Source organism: Macrobrachium rosenbergii, chromosome 5, assembly GCF_040412425.1.
Source record: "Macrobrachium rosenbergii isolate ZJJX-2024 chromosome 5, ASM4041242v1, whole genome shotgun sequence".
Classification (NCBI taxonomy): Eukaryota; Metazoa; Arthropoda; class Malacostraca; order Decapoda; family Palaemonidae; genus Macrobrachium; species Macrobrachium rosenbergii.
This window is the reverse complement of record NC_089745.1, coordinates 20,292,775-20,312,965: the sequence shown is the minus strand read 5'-3', so window position 1 is coordinate 20,312,965 and position 20,191 is coordinate 20,292,775. Positions and strand designations below refer to the sequence as shown.

General features: G+C 39.0%; 1 protein-coding gene across 1 annotated transcript in view; it reads right to left on the bottom strand.

The window, feature by feature from the left end:
* Nucleotides 1-7,396: 7,396 nt before the first annotated feature.
* LOC136838573 (low-density lipoprotein receptor-related protein 1-like) overlaps nt 7,397-20,191 on the bottom strand; it is a 496,729-nt gene continuing 483,934 nt past the window's right edge. The window contains 1 exon segment of the mRNA XM_067103732.1: nt 7,397-10,028. Within this exon segment, the coding sequence (XP_066959833.1) occupies nt 9,879-10,028 (150 nt within the window). The 3' untranslated portion in view covers nt 7,397-9,878.

Sequence of the window (20,191 nt, the reverse complement as noted above, 5' to 3'; positions counted from 1 at the left end):
TCATGAAATTCAGCCAAGGCTGTCCCCTCTGAGATTTTTCTCAAAGGGGTCCCAAACTGTTGAGTAGCCATGTCCAGCAGAAGCTTTTTTATCAAAAGGAAGGACAAGTGTTGTCCAATCCTTAGTAGAATTATTAGACATTGGGATGATGGAGACAAATGGCTTTAATTCTGCCATTGGCTCATGTTTCCCAGTTACCACAAAATTTTGAAACTTTGCCTTCACATGATTGTTTTAAAAGTGAAGGGGCAGAAGGCTGGGGCTACTCGGTGAGCATATTGGGTTGTCTAAAATAGATGTAAAACTGTTCTCCATTGACCTGATAAAAGGCTACTTCTGTGGCTTTCAGTGCTATATTCATATGTAGGATAACCGTCTCCTTTGGTGGTTTATCAATGCCTACTGAAGGAGGGAAACGCTGCCCTGTCCAGAAATTCTCCATGTTCAACTTCAATCATGGTTTTCCTTTCATTAATAAGGTATTTACCATCAGAAGAGAAGATACACATCAAAGCGTTGTGCCGAGGTTTATCAGTATCATCAGGGGCAGTTACTGGAGCCCCTATTATCCTTTGATCTGAAGTTTCGTAGCCCGAAGTGGCTTATTGTTACTACCAGTTAGAGCCCTAAACTCAGACTGCCCGGGCAGGCTGTGCAGCCACTTTATTCTTTTGTTTAAAGGCTGAGAATATCTTACATCTATATCTAATTCAGTGTCCAGGACTGACCTGAACTCCTGTTTGGAATCATGGATGATGTCTTTGATACATATACTGATGCTCAGTAGCAAGGTCATCCTTGATACCGTTCAAAATTTTCTCACGGAAGTCAGCAAGTGCAGCAAGTATTATTTCCCTATTAGGGGAGCTTCTGTCATTTTGATTGTACCCAGGTAGCCATATTGTGACTACCCTGCAACAGAGGGAAAACAAGAAAGTAGCAAAAGTATAACTGTTGCATTTAGTTAATTAAACCTTCTATAGCAATTACACAATCACACAAGTAGAAGGAAAGCAATCAGACACATTGTGCTTTCATGCTGACCTAGCTTAGGACAAGGTAGTGGGTTACAAGGCTTTTGAGTACAGTATTCAGCCTCTCCTGATAGCTTTTAAAAGTGATAAAAGAGTAGGATGTTTGAGTAGAAGAGGAAGGGGCAAACATGAATTTGTGAAGGTAACCAAGTCAGTTGAGATTGATTAGGAAGTGAAGAGAGCATATAAGGAAAAAATGGGCAAAAAATGTGTTAAATATGGAATTGAAAAGGTAGAAGTGAATGATGCACGAGTTGAAAGGGTTTGTTTACATTTGAGAATGCTTGTGGAAGTGACGGTAAGGACATAATGCTCGCACTCAAAAAGTTGAAGAATGGAGACACCTTAAGTTGATAGGATTACAAGCAAGAAGCTGTAGTGCAGGGGTGAGAGTTAAGTGGCTGACTAAGGTGTGTAAGGGATATCTCAAGGAGGGAATGATTTCATAAGAATGGGTGAGGGAAATTGTTCCTTTGTATAATGGTAAATGTAATAGGTTATGTAGGAGTTCTAAGGGGATAACATTGGTTGGTCATAGGATTTTGATTGAGAAAGTAAGACTTGACAGAATGTATTGATAGGGGGATATTGTGGGTTCTGACATGGAAGAGGATGTGAGGCTCAAGTGTTTTTTATGAAACATGTATGTGAGAGTTTGACAATAAAGCAAAAAACAGCTGAATGTGGCACACTTGGACCTCGATTAAGCATACGATAGAATTGATAGAGGCATTATGGTGTAGATTTAGAAGGTATGGGTTAGATAGTAAACTGGTGAAAGAGAGAAAAGTTTGTAGGATGGAAGTAAAGAATCTGTACTTGTAGGTGCGAGGGTGACTCTTATAGGAACAGCAAATTTTAAAGATAAATTGCATTTTCCTTTTTAGATATACCATACAAATCTGAATTTTTTTCAGGATCTCACATCTATCCTTGCTGATAAAGAAAAATTGACAGGGTTCACACAGGTGAGTGGGCAGTGGTCTGCAACTAGCTTAACTGTATGTAAAAGACTTTAGGTTTTTATATCCAGGAAAAATGCAAATTATCTTTGAAATTTATTGTCTTCATAGTGAATTCTTCCATCACCATGTTTGCTTTTGTTATCCAGCAGATACAACTCACAGGTTGCTTCTAGGAATGAAGTACAAACTTAATATTAGTCAAGCACTCAGTATTGTAGACAATAATAATAAAATTTTAAATAACTAAATTACTAAATCAATAAATACAAATATATTTACACCTGTTCATTCACCCCACTGGTAAATTACAGTTAACCATTATTTACATATGTTCATTTATCCCACTGGTAAATTACAGTTACCCTTTACACCTGTATTGATTTAGTATGGTATATAAGTTGTGTTTCAAAGTCATACTGTACTTGGTAAATGAATGTGACTTTTATATTTAGAAAGTTTTTGAAGTGGCCATTTTGAAAGTTCATTATGAAACTGTTCTTAATGCAAAGCTGATAGTGATAATGTTAAGCCCATGACTTCTCTGCTAATATTAGCAGATCTCTTAGAATTGTATCAGTTGTTATTAGAGGAAATAGGATGGAAATCATAGTATTTTTAAGCTGCCATTTTCTATCATAAACACTTCTTACTTATGTATTAACAGTACTGTACTAACATCAGTATCTATAATTGAGCTAATTTATGTAGGACATTTTTTGTGTTAGAGATGTCAGGTACTTAGCTCAAGATAGAAATAACATCTAATACAGTAATACTTTACTGTATATTCTTATCATTCTATGATGTTACATCATTAGTAAAATTAAAGAAATAAATCTATCTGCCATCAATATGATAAGTACTGTAATTGAAAATTTGGTACATAAAACTGTAAAGTGGCAATATTAAAATTATGGCTAGCAGCTAAAGGGATACTCCTTATTTGTCTGTACTGTATACAGTATTCTTATTTTATTGCTGAAGTTAATAAGATGATTTCTGATGAAACAACAAAGCTTTAACATACCTATATTCACAAAGTTAATTTAACAAATAATTGTCTTCATGTTCTCTATTTTATTATTAATTTATAAAAAATTCATTTGGTTGAATATAAAACCCCGTCATTTCAGCCTGAAAACTATGGGATCAAGCACTGAAACTTCCACCTTTGAGGGAGTAAGAAGTACTCAGTACCAAACCGACCCCAACCATTGAGCTGCTCTGCTGGTCTGTTCTGGTGGCAAACAGCCCAGTGGTGTGGCAAACTGTCCACATTTGCATCTGCAAATGCCACAATACAAAGCAAGAGCAAAACCTTCCTCTTTGCTTGGCAAGGTTCCACTATGGTTGTGCTGTGAAAACAGAATTACCAAGTAACCTATCAGCTGTTCTGGAACTTGCAGTACTTCCCGAGTTCCCAGAACACTGACATGCAGATAAGGCAAATCCTACAGCTAGAAGAAACTCCTGCAAACAGTCATATGAAAATTCTAGCCCTCCTTCAGTGCACCTGTGAACCAAGGCATTTTGGGAGGACGGAGAGTTCATAAATCTCCCCCTAAGCAGTTCCTGTCTTCCCATTACTGTGCAGTCCTTTCTGTCACTTGCACCAGGAGAAAAGGGCAGTCAAGGGGAGCTGATAGTGCCTTGGCATCACTGAAGAGCAGGAATATGCCCCTGACACGTGGCCAGGTACTGCCCATGAAAGCCAATCTGATTGTTCATGCCAGTTCAGGAATCAGTACTAATACCTCCATAAATTTGCTGTGCATATGAGCATACCCAGGTACTTTTGTTCCAATTGGGTGTAATATCAAACTTCTATCCTTTTGCCCAACCTATTAAAAGGAAGTAGGAAGACTCATTTCTGGGGCAGAAGCCCAGGAGAAACCCAGTGACCAGGTAACACTCATGGTGTATACATAGGAAAAGTCTAAGACAGCACTCATGTGGGAACTTAGTAAACACCTGCAAAACTCTTTGGTTAGAAACAGAATTTTAGAGTCAATGGTCTTGTAGCATACAAGAAGATGGGAAAGTTACAGTTCTGATAGACAGGTACTTGATAATACATGTTTCTTGGAACTGTCTAAGCATGGAGAGATTCCCTCAGACAGACTACTGCACAGCTTGTGGCATTCCAGATAATGGTTAGGGTTCAAAGGTCTGACCCCAGTCCCAGTCAACCTCACTCTCAAAAGAGGCGACTTCCAGTGCCTTTTTCCAACGTCTCTTTAAACCCTTGTGGCAAGGCTAGAAATTCTGGAGGATCTGAAGGGTAAGATAAGATGCATCTGTGTCAGAGATAAAGAAGGGCAGTAGTCTTGATAAGACTATGGTGTTTGCCTTGGAGGCCTGAAGTATCCAGGACTCCTTTACATGTCTTCATACTATTACCAAAGGCAAGACAAGCAACGTTCTAAATGTGGCAGCCAAAATAATGGGATAGTTACATAGTAACAATACTGATCTGTAGCTGGGGGTAGGGTGGAAGAGAGGTTTTCCTTTCTTACCTGAAAGAATAGAAGGCTGGGATACTGGTCTGGGTTTAGGGAAGTTAGCTAACTTCCCAATCCAAGAACCTGAAGGCCTAGCTGTACCCAAAGGGCCAAAGTGGCTACAGATCACTGCTACCACTAAGGGTTGCTAATATATTGGGTAGTGGAATAGAGAACTTGGGACTTCAATTCCCTCTCCACTACCGATTCCGTGTTATCTCTGCAAGGGGTTATGTAGAGTCTAACAGTGAACTGATGAAGAGATTTCTCCTCCCTTCATGCGAGAACAATAGGCTGTGAAGTACTTTTTGTTATGGAAGTACCCATGATTGATGCCACTAAGGCATCCTACACTGTTGTAAGGAAGTTAAGTACTGGATAACAGGGAATCTCTGATGCACAAGATCAGAAAGTAACCTGATCCAAAACACCACATGCAGAACAGCCATAGCAGTCAGAACAACTCCTTTGCCTCATTAGTGACCCTTCAAGGATTCCATTCAATAAGGTTCACGACAGGACAAGGAGGGAAGGTCCTCCAAAAGTACAAATTCCCAAAGGCTGACATATCAATACCTTGAGTTCTCTTTGGGAGTTAACATACATGAATGGCAAAGTCAGTGCTGACTGCTAAAAAACGATGACGGAGATATAACCTCTCAGGTCATGGTTCACCAGCCCATAGATTTTGTCACAATAATGATTTGGATTAACAGACAGCCTCTCAAATCACAATAGAAAATCTTTATACTTTCATGTGATCGGTCAAAACCAAACCTACTGAAGCAAAAAGTTTTCGTGTGCTAACACACAAATCCGAGTCATTGGACTAGAATGTCACTTGTAAGAGTAATATCACAGTACAAGCATCCTGTATATCTGCACACAATAGAGCCTGCCTACACACCTGTGGAGAGGATGTTACAGCTACCCAATTTAGGTTGATAAAAGGCCACTTAAGAAAACAGTAGAAGTTGCTACCCTGGTCTAGATGCAATGTGATAACATAAGAATCAATCTTCCCAGTACTGTAAATGGTCTGTTGTATGTCACTAACAACCCAATATCAGTTCACCCTGATAGTCACATGCACACTGAAGAAAGGTGGTGGTGTTAACTGCACTTGCCTAGAAAGGCAAGGGAGAAGAGTCAGTGCACATGTGCAGAGTTCAAGGTCACAGACTCTCCCTACACTCCGAAGAGTTAGTGAAATGGGGTTCACAAATCTGTAGACTACTTCAGTTTCATTAGTAGCTGGCCCTTCTTCAGGCAAAGAGGGGGTCACACCAGTTTTCTGGTCCCTTGCTTGTTCCTGATCTCATGTCAAACCAGGCAAGCCCTCTTGTCAGAGAAGGCAGACAAAATTCAGTGGTTTTGCTGTGTGAATAGAGTTCAGACTTAGACCCCACTGCCCCTCTTCTCCTATATTTGGTCACAACCAAGTAGGAAGATGGGGGGAAGAATGAAAAATTGCACCACCTCTCTCATGCACCTCAGGTTGTGCAGAGAACCTCACATGTAAGAGGTTGAAAAGCTCAAAGAAGACCTCTCTGTTGAGTGAGATTCCACATGTTCCTGAGACCACACACACACACACACACTGAAAAACTTTCTTGTTGCCAGGTTTGTATTCTACAAACCATGCACTTGCAGAGCAAACAGGTTATGCGTGCCCTCCCCCTGCAATCCCTTGGAGATGTTGGGGGGTAGGGTCTACCCAAAGCTGCAACCTGTACTTGGTCAACAGACCCAGCACTGGCAGAGTCCGGGGGGGGGTGCACAGATCCATCCTAGTGTAAGCCTGAGAGCACATGCATGGGGGAATGGGGAGGGAGCAATACTCTTGTCTCAGTGGGTATACACTGAGGTGACAGCCCTGAGAGGTATGAAGAATTACTGCAACTGGAGGATACCCTTCCTTTACAGTAGACGAAGAAACCATGGAGGCTGTTGAAGCAGCTGGAACAGCAGCTGAGTCAGATTTTTCCTTCTTATTTTCTATTTGGTTGCTGAGGAATGCAGCCAAAGATGGATTATCTGGATTATTAAGAGTAGGCTATATCTCTGTAGACACTCATGACAGCAGCTCTTGAGCATCATGATTCCTTATCCCCTGACAAAACAACATGAAACAGATAGATCCAATTGGGTTCAGTGACAACACCTGGGGACAAAAAGATCCAATTGGGTTCAGTGACAACACCTGGGGACTATTGTTCCCCAGAGAAGCTGGTAAATGCATGTTTATCATTCTTCCTCCTCTTACCAGACTTCTCTCACTGGGGAGAGGAACAGGTTGCTTGTGTCAGGGAAGGGGGGGAAAGATTAGACCCAGCCTTACTCATGCCAAATGAGTACACCCCTGTAATACTTATGTGGGTCCACCAATGAGGGGGGGGACACGAAGCAACCACATGGCTGCTCAAGTTCCTTGCACTATTGTTAGTTTTTTCTCCCTAATGAAAGAAAAACAAGACCAAAGTGACACATTAAACTATCAAAAACTGTTTAAAAAATAAGCAAATGCAGTTGCAGGGCAGCGCTGGTGGTAAGATACTTGTTCAAATCCAGTGAATATACAAAGTAGGGAGCAGGGAAACATCTCTACCTGAAGGCTGGTGTGTCAGTAGGTGAATGATGGGTATTCTCCCACTCACCCGCCCTTAACCGTAAGTTAACTATCTTGTTACCAAGTTCAGTAATCGATCATCGGCTTGTGTTGTAGAATACTCCTACATATAAAAGGTGATGTTTGTAACCATGTAGGAACAAATTTCTCGAGACTTTTGCCACAGTTTCAAGTACTGCACAAGATTCAAACTTTATTATCAATTACACTCTTTTAAACGGTTAGGGTATAGGAAAGTCTGCATTAATTATTAATCAAACAATATCAGCCAATTGCAAAAGGTTTATTTTTCCTAAATGAACAGATTCCAAAGGCAATCATGTCGTTTTAATCTAGTGGCTGACGGCTACCAAACATGTACTAGTAAGTCTTAGTAATTAAGAAACAAGCTTTTTAAAATACAAAATGAAAAATACATGTACAACAGTGACCTAGCTGACTAGAAACAAGAGAGCAAAACAATTTAAAAAATACTCTTGAATCAAAAGCCTGGACAAACATGCACATTACCATATTAGATCTTAATCTGAATTCTGCTAATTCCAACTTATAGTAACAATTTCCTATAGTAGCAAAATGACATAAATAATCCAACTTTTGATTGTTTTGTGTATTGTGCGTTATCCAATTCCTAATTAACATCAAAACTTTTTACCAAAAAGGCTTTAACACAATAATTACAATAGTAAAGATCTTACATTATGGCATCAGTAAAACTGGGCTAGCTTTACTACTTAAATACAACTGCCTCTATGTTGAAAACCACATAAACTCAAAATATTTGTTGAGGTTTCTTCACACACATATGAAGGCACATAGCTGAACCAATAAAGCTATACTCATCTTCCTTTTCCAACTAACTGTTTCTAGTTTGGTACTGCAGTTCTTTTCACTGTTCTTTTATGCTACAACGCTGACTACAAAAATATTAATTTACTAAATAAGACTTCACTATCTCCCCTATGGTGAATCTTATATGTTAACCGCTGTGAGGAGCAACTTTTCTAAGAACAGTATTTAGAAAACTGCTAGAAATCCGTAAAACTTAATGCATGGTCATCCTACTGTGAAATCAACAAGAATTATGACTAGTTCATTGCCCTATCTTTATGAGGTCCAATATTACAATTTTCAACATATCAATCAAACACCTACTGCAGTAATCTAGTTAGCTTTAAATCACTGGAATGTTTTCTTTTAGTTCTGAAGAGAGCATATTCATACAGCTTCTCAATGTCCTGCTAGCCCTGTTATTAAATTTTTTTATATTACAAAAATGTTAAAAACACTACTAGAAAAATATGATATGAACCTGTATATCAAGTTTGCCAGCCAAGTTCATACCTCTGGGAATCGAAAACTATAGATATTACAAAGACATTATCAAACATACACATACACACAAGATCCAATATTTACTTTGTGTATAAAATGGAAGTATTTACTTCATTCAGTTAGTAAGGCATAGAGTACACTCACTTTTTTAATTAACATTATTTTGTTTTCTGAAAGTAATTTCCCATAAGTGATTTTAAGATTTTAATAAGTAGAAGTATCTTCTATTTGGGTGGATTACATGAATATAGCTGCGTGACAAAACATCAAGAAAGTTTCCTTATATAAATATGTTTCAGCAATTAGCATACTTTTAGAATCAATGATTACCATTACTTTTGTGATATTAGTCTATGGTACTAAATATATTAACCTTCAGACAATCTTGCATATTTGTGCCACAAAAAGATGTTCAGTAATCTAAATACAAACAATCAACATCATTCAAAAACATGATACAGGCAGTCCCTGGTTATCGGCGGGCCCAGTTATCGGTAATCCGGTTTTATAGTGCTTGTCTAGCGACGAAAATCAATTTCTGCTTATCAGCACCGATAATCGGGTATTGGCGCCAATACGTACCTAACAGAGGCGCCAATCTCCGGTTATCAGCACCGAAAATCGTTATCGGCGATTTTCCCTTTTCGTCACGCCGTTGGAATGGAACCTCTGCTGATAACTGGGGATTGCCTGTATATGAATAGTAAACTACTCCGAGATAATTATCTGAAAAATAAAAAAATCTACTGTCAGCATAAAATACAATCAGTGATCTACAAACAACCTATGATTTTCCGGATTAATAAAGATTTATACTGTAATGGCCAAATTCTATTCTACATTGAATGACTTATGCCAATGAACTGCATTATAAGTAAACTGTTCGAAGTCTACATTCATGTATAGTGTACTTGCAAAAATAAAGCAAGACGTCATAAAAACTTCACAAATCCTATTTGTGCATAAAGTCACATATTTACACTTTAATACAGTTCTAAAAACCTAACACTATCAAATTCAAATATTCTTAAAATGTCAAATTCAATTCACTTTCATGCCTGCATGGAAATGCAGCAATATATCTCGCAGATTTAAACACTGGCAGGATTAGGTGAGCATATAATTCATAAGTATATACATGACATATTCTGTATCTTACATTACACATTATCATTTACAACATTCAATATCCTATGAGTATCTGCAGATCCTAACCTAGTCTTCACCTCATCAGCTTTCAAAGTTTAATATTTACAAGTATTTACTGCTCTACCTTACAATCACTCATGCACACACATATACAGTATATATAAAATTTCATTTATATACCAGGGCAAAATAATTAATTAAATATCGATGTAAGTAGATGAGTTACTACTATGTTGAAGATGATGATTTGTGGGAAAACTTGGGGTTAAGACTTGGACCCAATGTTCTGGTTTCTTGTGTCGAGAGCGCCCAGAGGGTCGGACTGTAGCAACCCAGTCTTCTCCTCCTGCATAATGGTTGCTGAAGCTCCCTCGCTGTACAGACTGTCGTACACAGGGTTTTTGAACGTGTTTGGCTGTAAACAAATGAAATTAAGTATATATATCCTTAAGAAAATGTTTAAAAAATGTACTGAAGCTGTTTAACCATAATGAAAAGGTGTTAAAAATATAGGATATTTTGCATGTCCATCCTATCACATGTAAAATTGTGTTAAAAGAAGTAACATTGTTTTGTTATTAAAAGGACAAATACAAAGACACATAATAAACCCCTCTAGCAGTGAATGTAAAGACTTGAGAAAGAATATGATTTCAGCAAAATTTATTTGTAATGGATTTTAAATATTTATAATTTTGCTGTGCAGTACACTACTCTGTACTTGGAAATATTTTTTGTTGATTAAGACATCATGATTAAGACCATGGACTGGGCTGACCATCTCAACACAGATAAAATTGAAAAGACTTGTATACTCAAGTAGGCTGATCACATATAATGGAGACTACGGACTAGTTATTTTCATTGGGTGATGGTAGCTCTTGTGGTCATACTTGTCAATAGTATTCTATGTTGTCTAGTTCTCCCCAAGTTGCTAAAATAGAGCTTGGTACTTGCACAGTACCACTTTTTGTAAGTCCCAACATACCATTCCCTTTCTTTCATGACCACAACAATTGGCAAGTTATCATTGCTTCTGTTGCATAGTGTCTTGGAATGTCTTACATCTGATTTTGTGATTACTGCAATGCCTAACAAGAGGTCTGCAAGGCCTCTTTTTGCTGAAAATAGTTTATTTAAACTGGGTATAATGGGGTGTTATGGACTAGCATTAACAAATATGATCAAAATTGCAATATAATGCTGTTTATTTGCCATACAAAAACCTGCCAGACATCTACATATGCTATTGGAGGATGTGGATGCTTCAGGTCCCATGTTTAATTTGCTGACATTGCTACATTTTATTAGACCTAGTCATCTTTTTGAGCTCCAATATGTTACGTATTTTATGTTGTGCCATTCATTTTCATCCATTTGGTATTTATGTCTATTTTTTTCTTTACTTTCTCCATTCTGGAGATTGCTTGTTTGTTTTTCAATTTGTGATTGCAATTTTATTACCACATTTCATAAGATTTGTTAATAGTGAATTTTTGGCATTCCAGTATTAATTTTTGCCATTGCAAAGTTTTTCTTTACCTGATTTACAGTAACAGGTTACCTTTGAATTTTCATAAATCGTTACTGCAAAGTTTTTCTTTTTCTGATTCACACTAACAGGTTACTTTTGAATTTTCTTAATCAAGTCTTAAGGTTTTGTACTTGTCTTCACTGTTGTGTAACTGCTCAATTTTTACTTTGTTCCTACAAGGATACAGGCCCTTGCTTCCACAAAAGCTGGTCTGGTCAATGAAGCTTGGTAACAAGTTAATAAACCAGTGGCAGTTTTCACTAAAGCCAGATTTCTACAGTGGCTGTTGTTGTTGAATCTATTTACTTCCCTTTTGACTATCAATTGAAGACTCTGGCTTGTTTTTGTGGTAATGCACAAATGATGATGCCTGATTCTTCTCATGTGAGGAAGCATGATCAGAGAAGGTGTGTGTGTGTGTGTGTGTGTGTGTGTGTGTGTGTGTGTGTGTGTGTGTGTGTGTGTGTGTGTGTGTGTGTGTGTGTGTGTGTGTGTGTGTGTGTGTGTGTGTGTGTGTGTGTGTGTGTGTGTGTGTGTGTGTGTGAACAATGACCCTTATTGTGTGTGCTCCTGTTCCAGAGGTCAAAGCATACATTGTCTGTGAACCTAATAGTTTTTCTTGATTGCCTGCTCAGTGGAAGAAGCACAAGTCCACCAGGAAGAAGTTGAAGAGGGTCCCTTCAGTATCCTCTGATGGCAACACACCTCTGTTCTCCCTGACAGCTTTCAGCAGTAGTCTCATGATGACCCCTGCTTCCCCTGCACAGGATTGCTGTCTGATATCTCCTCCCTTGCTTGGTCTATGGAAGGCACTCTTAGGCTGGATGGTGACGAACTTGGATTTTCTCGGGGATGGGACAGTGAATGGTGTGGTGGATGTTCCTGGAACTGGTACTTCAACTGATACTTCCTTTATTCCCAAATTTCCTGCTTCTGCTGTGCTTACTCCTCTGAGGCATCCTGATAAAATGAGGGAGTTATTGAAGGTGCTGTAGCCTTCCTATGGTTTAATGAGAGTCCATCCCTTGTTATTTTCTTGGAGACCTGGCAATGTCCAAGAGCTTGACACCTTTTTGAGTCTCAGTGAACACATCTGCTTTGGCAGTTGCCTCTCCAACTGAGATAAATGTTGCTGTTCCTGCTTCAGCATTCTTGCTGCAACTTCTGTCTTTGAGGATGCCTGTGCTGATTCCATCCCTGGTAACCCTTGGAGAGGTTGGAGAGGCCCAAGAAGCACAAGCATGCTTTGCCCTTCTCATGTTCCTCCTCTTCATCACCTTCCTTGTCTCTGGACCACCTGAAGTGCAGGAAGAATGCCCATTTAAAGACTTTTTATTTTTTTGCAGGCCTCTGCCCAAAAAAAGTCTTGACATTGATACTGCTTTTCTGCCAAGAGTGATGACAATCATTGTAACCCTTAATTAGAGCAGCTGATCATGGTTGAAGCCTACTCATGATTGATCACAGTTGCACATGCTTGCTAATGCATGGTTGCCTGCTTGTTCTTTCTTTGGAGCAGTACTACCACCACTGACTTTACTGGCCACCTTCTAGTCCTATCCCTTCAACCTGGAGAAAAAGCACATCTTAAACAAAGAGTTTACCCTTATGCTGGTAAAGGGAGCCATTGAAGAGGCATACCTGGGAAGCTGGGTTTCTACAGTCATCTCTTACTTGTATTGAAAGGCTTTTGCTAGTTGGAAACCAAGTACAGTATAAGTCTTAGCCATCTCAAAAAGTGATTTCATCTGACTTCCCCTTCTAATGGAATCCTCAAGTCCATGAGAAGACTAGTGTGAAGAGGGGACTTATCTTTCTAGACATAAGGAATGCCTACTTTTACATCTCCATGAGTCATCCAGTTTATTTGCTTTGTGAGCTAAGAATGAATGTACTAGTTCCAGGCCCTATGGTCTCTGCATGGCTCTTCAGGTCTGAACCACAACTCTGGTTTCAGTGGCCACATTATCTTGGTCTTTTTCTTTGGCATTACCTGGACTACTTGCTAATCTTGGCATCTTCTGACAAGGAATTAAAGATGCAGGTGGACATTCTTCTGTAACTGTGTTAGTCCATGGACGTACAGTCTACTCAGAGAAGTTGGGCTTGTTCCCTTCCACATAAGTGTTGTATCTCAGAATGAGGGTCTCCACCAGCCAAGAGTTGGTCTGGCCATCAGAGGACAGGATCCATTTCCTCCTGAGAACCAAGTTGTGAAAGCTTCTGTTATCTGGTTACCTATAAAAGTTTGTTTTCCACAGTCAGTTATGGACCCATTGCCTCCAGCTTAAGCTGGCATTTTGTTGGAAGGTAGCAACAATGTCACAGTACATGCAGGTTCTTATCAAGGGGGGCATCTTTTGGGGCCTTCATTTGTGGCAAGGTGTAGATAATCTGATGAAATGTATTCCTTTAGTTCACCTGGAACCTGACTTGCTGATGTTGCAGATGCCTCAACCAAAGGCATGTTGGGAAGTCAATTTGTTGGATCTTCAGTCCAATGGTGTGCGGTCATCTGAGCAGAGGTAGAAACACATCAACTCCCTGGAGTCACAATCTCTCTTCCTTGGCCTTCAAGCATTCATGACCATGTATGTTGGGGTCATGGAATGGATTGGAATATAAAATTTAGGCCAAAGGCCAAGTGCTGGGACATATGAGGTCATTCATCTCTGAAAGGGAAATTGAGAGTACAAAGGTTTTAAAGGAGTAATGGGTGGAAAACCTCACAGTTGCACTATGAAACTACCGTTAGGAGAAGGTGGAAATTAAGATGGAAGAAAGCGAGTTTGAACAGAGGTACAGTAAAGTGAATGAAAGGGATTGCAGCTAAGGGCCAAAGCAATGTTGCAAAAACGCTCAAGTAATGCCTACAGTGCACCATGTGAGGTGCACTGATGGCACTACCCCCTGGGGGGTGGGGGGGGTCATGTCCAATAACACAACTGCTGTCATTTACTGGTGGAACAAGAGGGATTTGGTCAGAGCCCCTTTGCCTGCTGGCAGTAAAGATTTTTGCTTAGGTAGAGAAGCATGACATCATCTTATGCAGGTGTTACCAGATGTCCCAAAGGAAACTGTCAAATTCTCCAATCAGTTTGATCCCTCCCCTTGGATGTGTAGGACCCTCAAGGATTTATGGGGAATACCCTAGCACAATCTGTTCATCATGTCATTGAATGCCAGAATACCACTGTTCTGTTCTCCACAGCAAAACCCAGCAAACTGGGACATCCTCAGCATTACTGCCTTTCACTGTTCAGCCTACTACACAGCTACACAGGGTGCTGGTGAAGTTCCAGGTTTCAATGAAGTCAAGGATGATAATCATCTCTCTCTTTTGGCCACAAAAGGAGTGTTTCCAGACCTCCAGAGTCCTTTTCATATGGAGGAGCCTCTTGAAGCAGCCTAACTTCAGTGTTTTCAGATTATCCAGCATAATCTGGAATTATGAGGTTCCTCAGAGGATGCCAACAGCAATCATCACCACCCTTTGCAGATAATCTTACCCCTTACCTTTAAAAAGGGAAATACAAGATTCACTGCTTGTAACAAACAGGGTACTCTGACACTTGAAACCTCAGTCCCAGTTTTAGCTGATTTGTTTTTTTTCAAGAATGTCAAGAAGCTGTCATCTATGAAGGATCTATGGAATCATTACTCACTACGTCTCAGACCTGTTTCATCATTTGGGCCAGTTCATTCCTAGAACTAATACTAAAGCTCTCAGTTGGGAACTGATTTATTTTTGTGCATCCTCACCACACCCTGTCTGAACCCCTGTCCAATGCCTCCTCCCTCAATTCTCTGGAGAGAGCCACTGGGTCCTTTTTCAAGTGAGAGTGCAACACTGGTTGAAGGGATTAGCCAATCTCCAAGAGTACAATCTTCTACTGGCCTCATGAGGTAATCTCTCAGAAATACTCAAATTTATTGCAGGAAAACCTTTCCCAGCTTATGGTCATAAGTCACACATGCCATCACTGGCCTTCAGGTTTAATCTGGGACCTCTCTGCCATTCTTAAGCAAGTACTTGGTACTATCAGAATAACTTGTCAAAAATTCACCAGCATAATATTGAACACAATGTGCACTTGTTAGGCTTGATTGCCATGGAGGCCAGGTTTTACCTGTTGGGAGGAAAATGGATCATTCCTCATCCTCTTCATGATCCTCATTTCACGTCTTTAGCTCACATGTGTGACAAATGTTCCTGTGTTATATAACGTTGCAGTGTTTGTACCTAAAGAGTGAGTTGCTTGCCTTTGGAGTAAAAAGCTGTTACTGTTATGGCTCCCAATCTGCCATGGATGTGCAACTTGAAGTCTACAGCATCTGGGCTCCACTCAAGACTTTCCAAGGTAAGGATATACTTCTGATCTTTCTACCTCCTCTTCACTATTTCATCTTCCTATTGCTTATCTTTGTCTTCCAGATTCGTCGGGTGATCAACAGTGTATGAGCTTTCCATTTCTAAGGACCCTAAAGGCTACCATATGCCAGAAGGCCTTTTGTGTTACCACTTAGGACCTGACCTCCAAACTAAGTGCCAACAATTTGTTTTTGGTTCCAGCTTAGCCAAAAAGTGGTCTAGGAGCTCGATTTTGTGTGACTTTATGTAATGATCAAATGGATGTACTCTACAGCTGACATGGTGGCCAACAATATGTTCCAGGCAAGATTTCATAAAGTCAGGGGAATTGGCCTGCCCCTGGCACTCACGAAGAACCTGTCGGACAGGTACTAAGGAAGGGAATGCGGTCACAACAGACCACATTCGCCTCCTTTTTACCTTTGGGACATTGCCCGTAGATCCTCGGACTCTTTTTCCTTGGGATCTGTGGTGGCTGCTCAACAGTCATGTAGATCACCCATCTCTAAGGACAGGTGGCATCTCGCCTAAGGTGTATGGCTGCAAAAGAGAGGGTGTGTGTGGGACTGGCCTCCTGCCTCCTCTAGCCCTTTGTTGGCCGACTCGGTTGAGCTTCAGACTGTCACTCGATGGGCCGGAGTTCAATTCCCGCGGCCGGCTGATGAAGAGTTAGAGGAATTTATTTCTGGTGATAGAAATTCATTTCTCGCTATAATGTGGTTGGGATTCCACAATAAGCTGTAGGTCCCGTTGCTAAGTAACCAATTGGTTCTTAGCCACGTAAAATAAAGTCTAATCCTTCGGGCCACCCCTAGGAGAGCTGTTAATCAGCTCAGTGGTCTGGTAAAACTAAGGTATACTTAACTTTTTTTCCTGCCTCCTCTTTTATACCCTTCTTTGGGACTGGCCTCCTACCTCCTCTTTTATACCCTTCTAAGGGACGTTTAGCAAGCTGTCACTTGCTGGATGGGCGTGCATGCCAGTGTTCTAGGTGACTGAGTATGTTGTCTATAATCTAGCTCTTTTTGGATTAATAGATGTAACTTCTACCCTCTCTCTGGTATGGGGAGAGAGGGACTGACAATGAACAGACCTGTTGGTTGTCTTCAGCTTTACTGTCCCCGACAATATGGGTTCATCCAAGCTTATCTTCGAATCAGTGACGTTACCTTCCATTTATTCTAAGGCCCAGAAGTTTGGCAGTTGAACATTACACATATTCAGCAGATCAGATGCATGGGTCTCCTTTCTTGGATCTTACATGACTAGATAAGAAGCCCCAGGTGAGGCAAACTACCAGTCAGTTCATAGATTTGCTCAGAATCCTCCCACCAAGGAGTAAGTTTCCTCTATGCAAAGACTGAGTGTTTGTGTATGTGTAGGAACAAATGACAAATTTTTAAAGTAATTTGCATTTTTCCTAACATACAAACCTGAGGTCTTTACATAAATGGACCACCTCTAGCCACCCATCATTCTGCTTCCTTGGCCAAAAGGTAAAGTGAATACATACCAACTGGATGGAGGGGATTTCTCCCCTTCCGTCAGTAGCCAACTACCAATATCCACCTTATTTTAAGTTAAACAGCCGGCTCCAGCTTGCGCTGAAAGTAAATCCCATGTAAAGACCTCAAGTTTGTATGTCAGGAAAAATACAAATTACTTTAAAAATTTGTCATTTCAGGCTGTTTGTTCATTACGAACAAATAATGAATACAAATTAAAACAGGTTTTCCATATTAACTCATTATTAATAAACTGGCAGCCCCTCCTGGGAGCTTGGCAAAAAAAAAAAAAAAATGCCTCGGAGGATGCTGGAAGGTGGTCTGGGCATACTTAATGGGGACTGTCTTTCAGAGGCTATTTATGATTACAGTATTGGGTTAACAAAAAAAAAATGTGTTGTAGTTTGTAAATAGCAGTGTACTATTCACCAATATAAAAAATTTATGTATTTATACTCATTCATTACATATCTTGCCCTCTGTTGATGGCATAAGATTTACTGGATTTATTATCATGAAGTAGTTTAACAAGATCACTGAGTCTCACTGCAAAATTTATATTACTTGCCCAAAGGATTTGTTTTTAAGTGAGGATTGAAATGGAACATGGTAAAGTTAAATAAATCTGAAAGCTAACTCAGAAGAGACAAAAGGATATGGATATAATCTGAAAGGCAGAAAGAAATGGAACCGGAGCAAAAGGGACACTACCAAGAACCTTCAGTAACATCTATAGTGTGCCATGCAAGGCACACTAGAAGTGGTATCCCCTTACAGGGGCATACATTAATAACAATGAACACCTGAAATCCAGTACATGACTAATACAATGAATAATACTGCAATGGATTTTTTTTACCAAACTACAATATTACTCCTATAAAATTATTATTATTGGTATATTGCCATTACAATGTCATCATCACTCTTGTACCTGTCCTGATGTGTAATTTAATTGCTCATTCTCATATGCAATAGTATTTCATTCTGTGGTATGATTTGCATGGAATAATTCTACAAGACAGGAAACTAGACTTTCTGTATACTGAAATTCTACAGTCATCCTATGGGTAGGTTTTGCTAAGTGCATAGGCTGTACAGAACAATGAAAACAACAATGAGGCAAGAAGAACAGCAAGAGCAGACCATTTGATCACTATTGTCAGTAACATAATTATTACCAGTACAGGCTGTCTAATGAGTAAAACTAACATGACAGTTTAGACATTCTAAACTGAAGAATTTGTACTTATCTGGCTGGTGACTGGCAGCCAAATCCTCAAACAAATGGTAAACTGTACTACATTAACACTTCTCACAGGTTGATTAATAACATACCATAACCAATTAACAGTTTCAATATATCAAATTATCAATATTAATATAATACTGTGCCTCAAGAAGACTACCACTAAGTCCCATTTCCAGATTTGCAATAAATAATCTAGTGGGAAGTGACCGAACTTCTAGGGGTGATTAATTACTCAATATTTAAATAAAGCTAATATCTAACATATCCACTTTCCAAAAGAAAATGATGTCAGTACTATCTAAAATATGCAGTAAAGTTTATGCAAGTACACTTTTGAATTCAATTACATTCAAATAGGGAATTCTAAAATTAACATTTTGTGAGGTAGAATATGGAAACCAAAATATGAAAATTCTAAAGATCTCATGCTTGATATATCAAACAGTTCCTACCTATAATCTTTCAAAACCTAAATAAAAACAAAATTTTAGTACAAAATTTTGTACTAAAATCTTCCATGAAGCCTAAGATATAAATTAAAAATCCTTAGATTCATGTACAAATAGGTATAAAGCAAAAATTAAAGTGCAGAAATATCTCTACAAATACAGAATTTATACAAGCATTTTATGTACATTGTTGAAGCTACTTGTATCATGGATTTTCATTATACAGTATCATGAAACCTAATACTCAAGGGAACATGCAATAGACATTATATCATTTTATAGCTGCAAACTTACGCTGTTCATGGTAATGACATACACCATAAGGAGAGACCTAAAAAAAACATTGTGGTATTATGAACATATCACTTTAAAAACTCAGCAAAAACTACTCTTACTTTTTTGGTAAATAAAAATGAAAATCTCAACCTAACTTTACATTAGTTTGAGAGATTATAAGTTTTCTAAGCATAAAATATATATTTACAGTAAATAAAAATGAGCACAGCTGGTCCCCATATAGGCATGGAATTGGTACCAAGCCCTAGCACGTATGTATGAATTTGCATGTGATAGCAAACATTATATGATGAAAATTTTCAATATACATACAGTACTGTGCAGCTTTTTTAATATACAGAATATGACAGCAACCAAAGTGACTGAAAACAAAAATTACAATTATTATAAGTTTATAAATGAGGAAAAATAGGCAAAAATAGGCAAGTCTCTCTCTCTCTCTCTCTCTCTCTCTCTCTCTCTCTCTCTCTCTCTCTCTCTCTCTCTCTCTCTCTCTCTCTCTCTCTCTCTCTCTCATAAATGAGAAAATAGGGCAAGGTTTTGCTCTCAATTTCCCTCTCAGCACTGAATGATCTCATAGGTCACTGTGCTTGGCATCTGGCCAAAATTTTATATTCCATTCCATTCCACACAAACAAAAGCTTTCCTTAGAAAATTTGGGCTTTATCAGATATGCACATGGCGTTCATGGAATTGACACTAAAACTCTAGAGAATGTGAAAGAATTCCAGTTTTTTAGTTTAAAATTTTTATGGTAGTTTCACAAAGAATTTACTGACAGTTGCTCTCCCAATTTTTTTTAAGGATTACATTACAGATAAAACCCCTTCACCAATTTTTTTTTTTTTTAGGTATTACCGAAGAAATTAATCTGAAAGTAAACAGGAAAAGTGACAGAATCAATAGAGAGGCAAAACGGAGGCTGTTGAGATTGCATGGTATAGAATGTAAGTTTTAGAGGTCAATTAATACTTGTCCTGATGAAAGCCAGCCAGGTGTTAATAAGCAGGTGGGAGAGGGACTGGTTCGGTGGAAAAGAGGTTCTGAGACAAGTGTGTGTTATGTCTCCATGGCTCTTCAGTATGTCTATGGGTGTAATGGTGTAAGAAGTCAGAGAAATAGCATTAGATCAAGAGAACAAGTTTTTGGATAAGAGTTATCTGGGATAG